We start from the raw sequence: 1,181 nt of genomic DNA on the forward strand, positions 1-1,181 counted from the left end.
AGATATAAAAGCAAAATTAACATTCAAGTGATTAATGTTAAGTCTAAACATTCTATTGCATAAATAACCAAAACCAACAAACATACCATGTTTTGACAAAACAAACTTATCAGATTCAATCACTTGTTTATAACCACAATAATTTAACACACTACTGGAAACCAAATTTTTTCTTATTTGTGGTACATGCAAAACATCAAACAAACAAATAGTTTTTCCAGAACTAAAACACAAATCCACACTTCCACGTCCATGAACAGAGGCTGTTGACTCATTTCCCATATGAAGAATTGATCCATCAGTCACGGACTCGTAAGTCTTGAACCAAAATCTATCCTTGCATACATGGGTGGTGGCTCCCGAGTCAACCCACCACGCGACATCATCATCCTGCACAAAATAAGCCTCAGATATATATGAAACATAATAATTCTCATTTGAATTATTAAATATATTCTGACCTTTCGAGTTGTGGTTGTTTAAACCATTTCCCGAACCGCTTGTGCTAGATCCTTTGACATTATTATTACCAAAAATAACCTTGCAATCCTTTTTCATGTGTCCAGTTTTACCACACTTCCAACAAGTCAATTTAGACTTCTTGTTCGGATTAGCCTTGTTATAACCTTGATGTTTACGTTTGCCCTTTTTGTCATTATTACTAGTGAACTTTTTATGTTCCACCATATTGACAACAGACGTACCAGCAACTTCGTTGCTCTTTGGCTTGTCATTATCCTGCAACCTGAGGGATTCCTCAATACGCAGATGACTACCCAACTCAACAAGAGTTAACTCCTCCTTCTTATGTTTCAAAGAATGTTTAAATTCTTTCCAAGATGGAGGTAGTTTATCAATTATGCTTGAGACTTGAATAGACTCATCCATGTTCATCTTATGTTGTGTGAATTGACCAAGTATACGAATGAGCTCATTGTATTGTTCCAAGACCGGTCTAGAATCGACCATCTTGTAATTATTAAAATTACTCACAAGGAACTTTTTACTAGAAGCATCCTCAGACATATACTTGGTTTCTAAACAGTCCCATAGTTCTTTAGAAGATTCAACATTTAGGTAAATATCAAAAAGGGAATCAGCCATACCATTGAGGATTAAACCTCTAGCGATGTAGTCATCGTTCTCCCACTTGCACCTTTTCCGAATTTGTTCAATAGTGG

The 1,181-nt window shown here is 35.6% G+C and overlaps 1 protein-coding gene across 1 annotated transcript; it reads right to left on the reverse strand.

Annotated features, from left to right (window-relative positions):
* Positions 1-221: 221 nt before the first annotated feature.
* On the reverse strand, positions 222-904 carry LOC139896357 (uncharacterized). The gene is made up of 2 exons (XM_071878989.1): positions 462-904; positions 222-390 (listed from the first exon to the last, which is right to left on the reverse strand). Exons 1-2 carry the CDS (start codon positions 892-894, stop codon positions 386-388), a joined length of 438 nt encoding a protein of 145 aa, XP_071735090.1. The 5' UTR covers positions 895-904; the 3' UTR covers positions 222-385.
* Positions 905-1,181: the final 277 nt, after the last annotated feature.

The sequence above is a fragment of the Rutidosis leptorrhynchoides genome, chromosome 3, assembly GCF_046630445.1.
Source record: "Rutidosis leptorrhynchoides isolate AG116_Rl617_1_P2 chromosome 3, CSIRO_AGI_Rlap_v1, whole genome shotgun sequence".
NCBI lineage: Eukaryota > Viridiplantae > Streptophyta > Magnoliopsida > Asterales > Asteraceae > Rutidosis > Rutidosis leptorrhynchoides.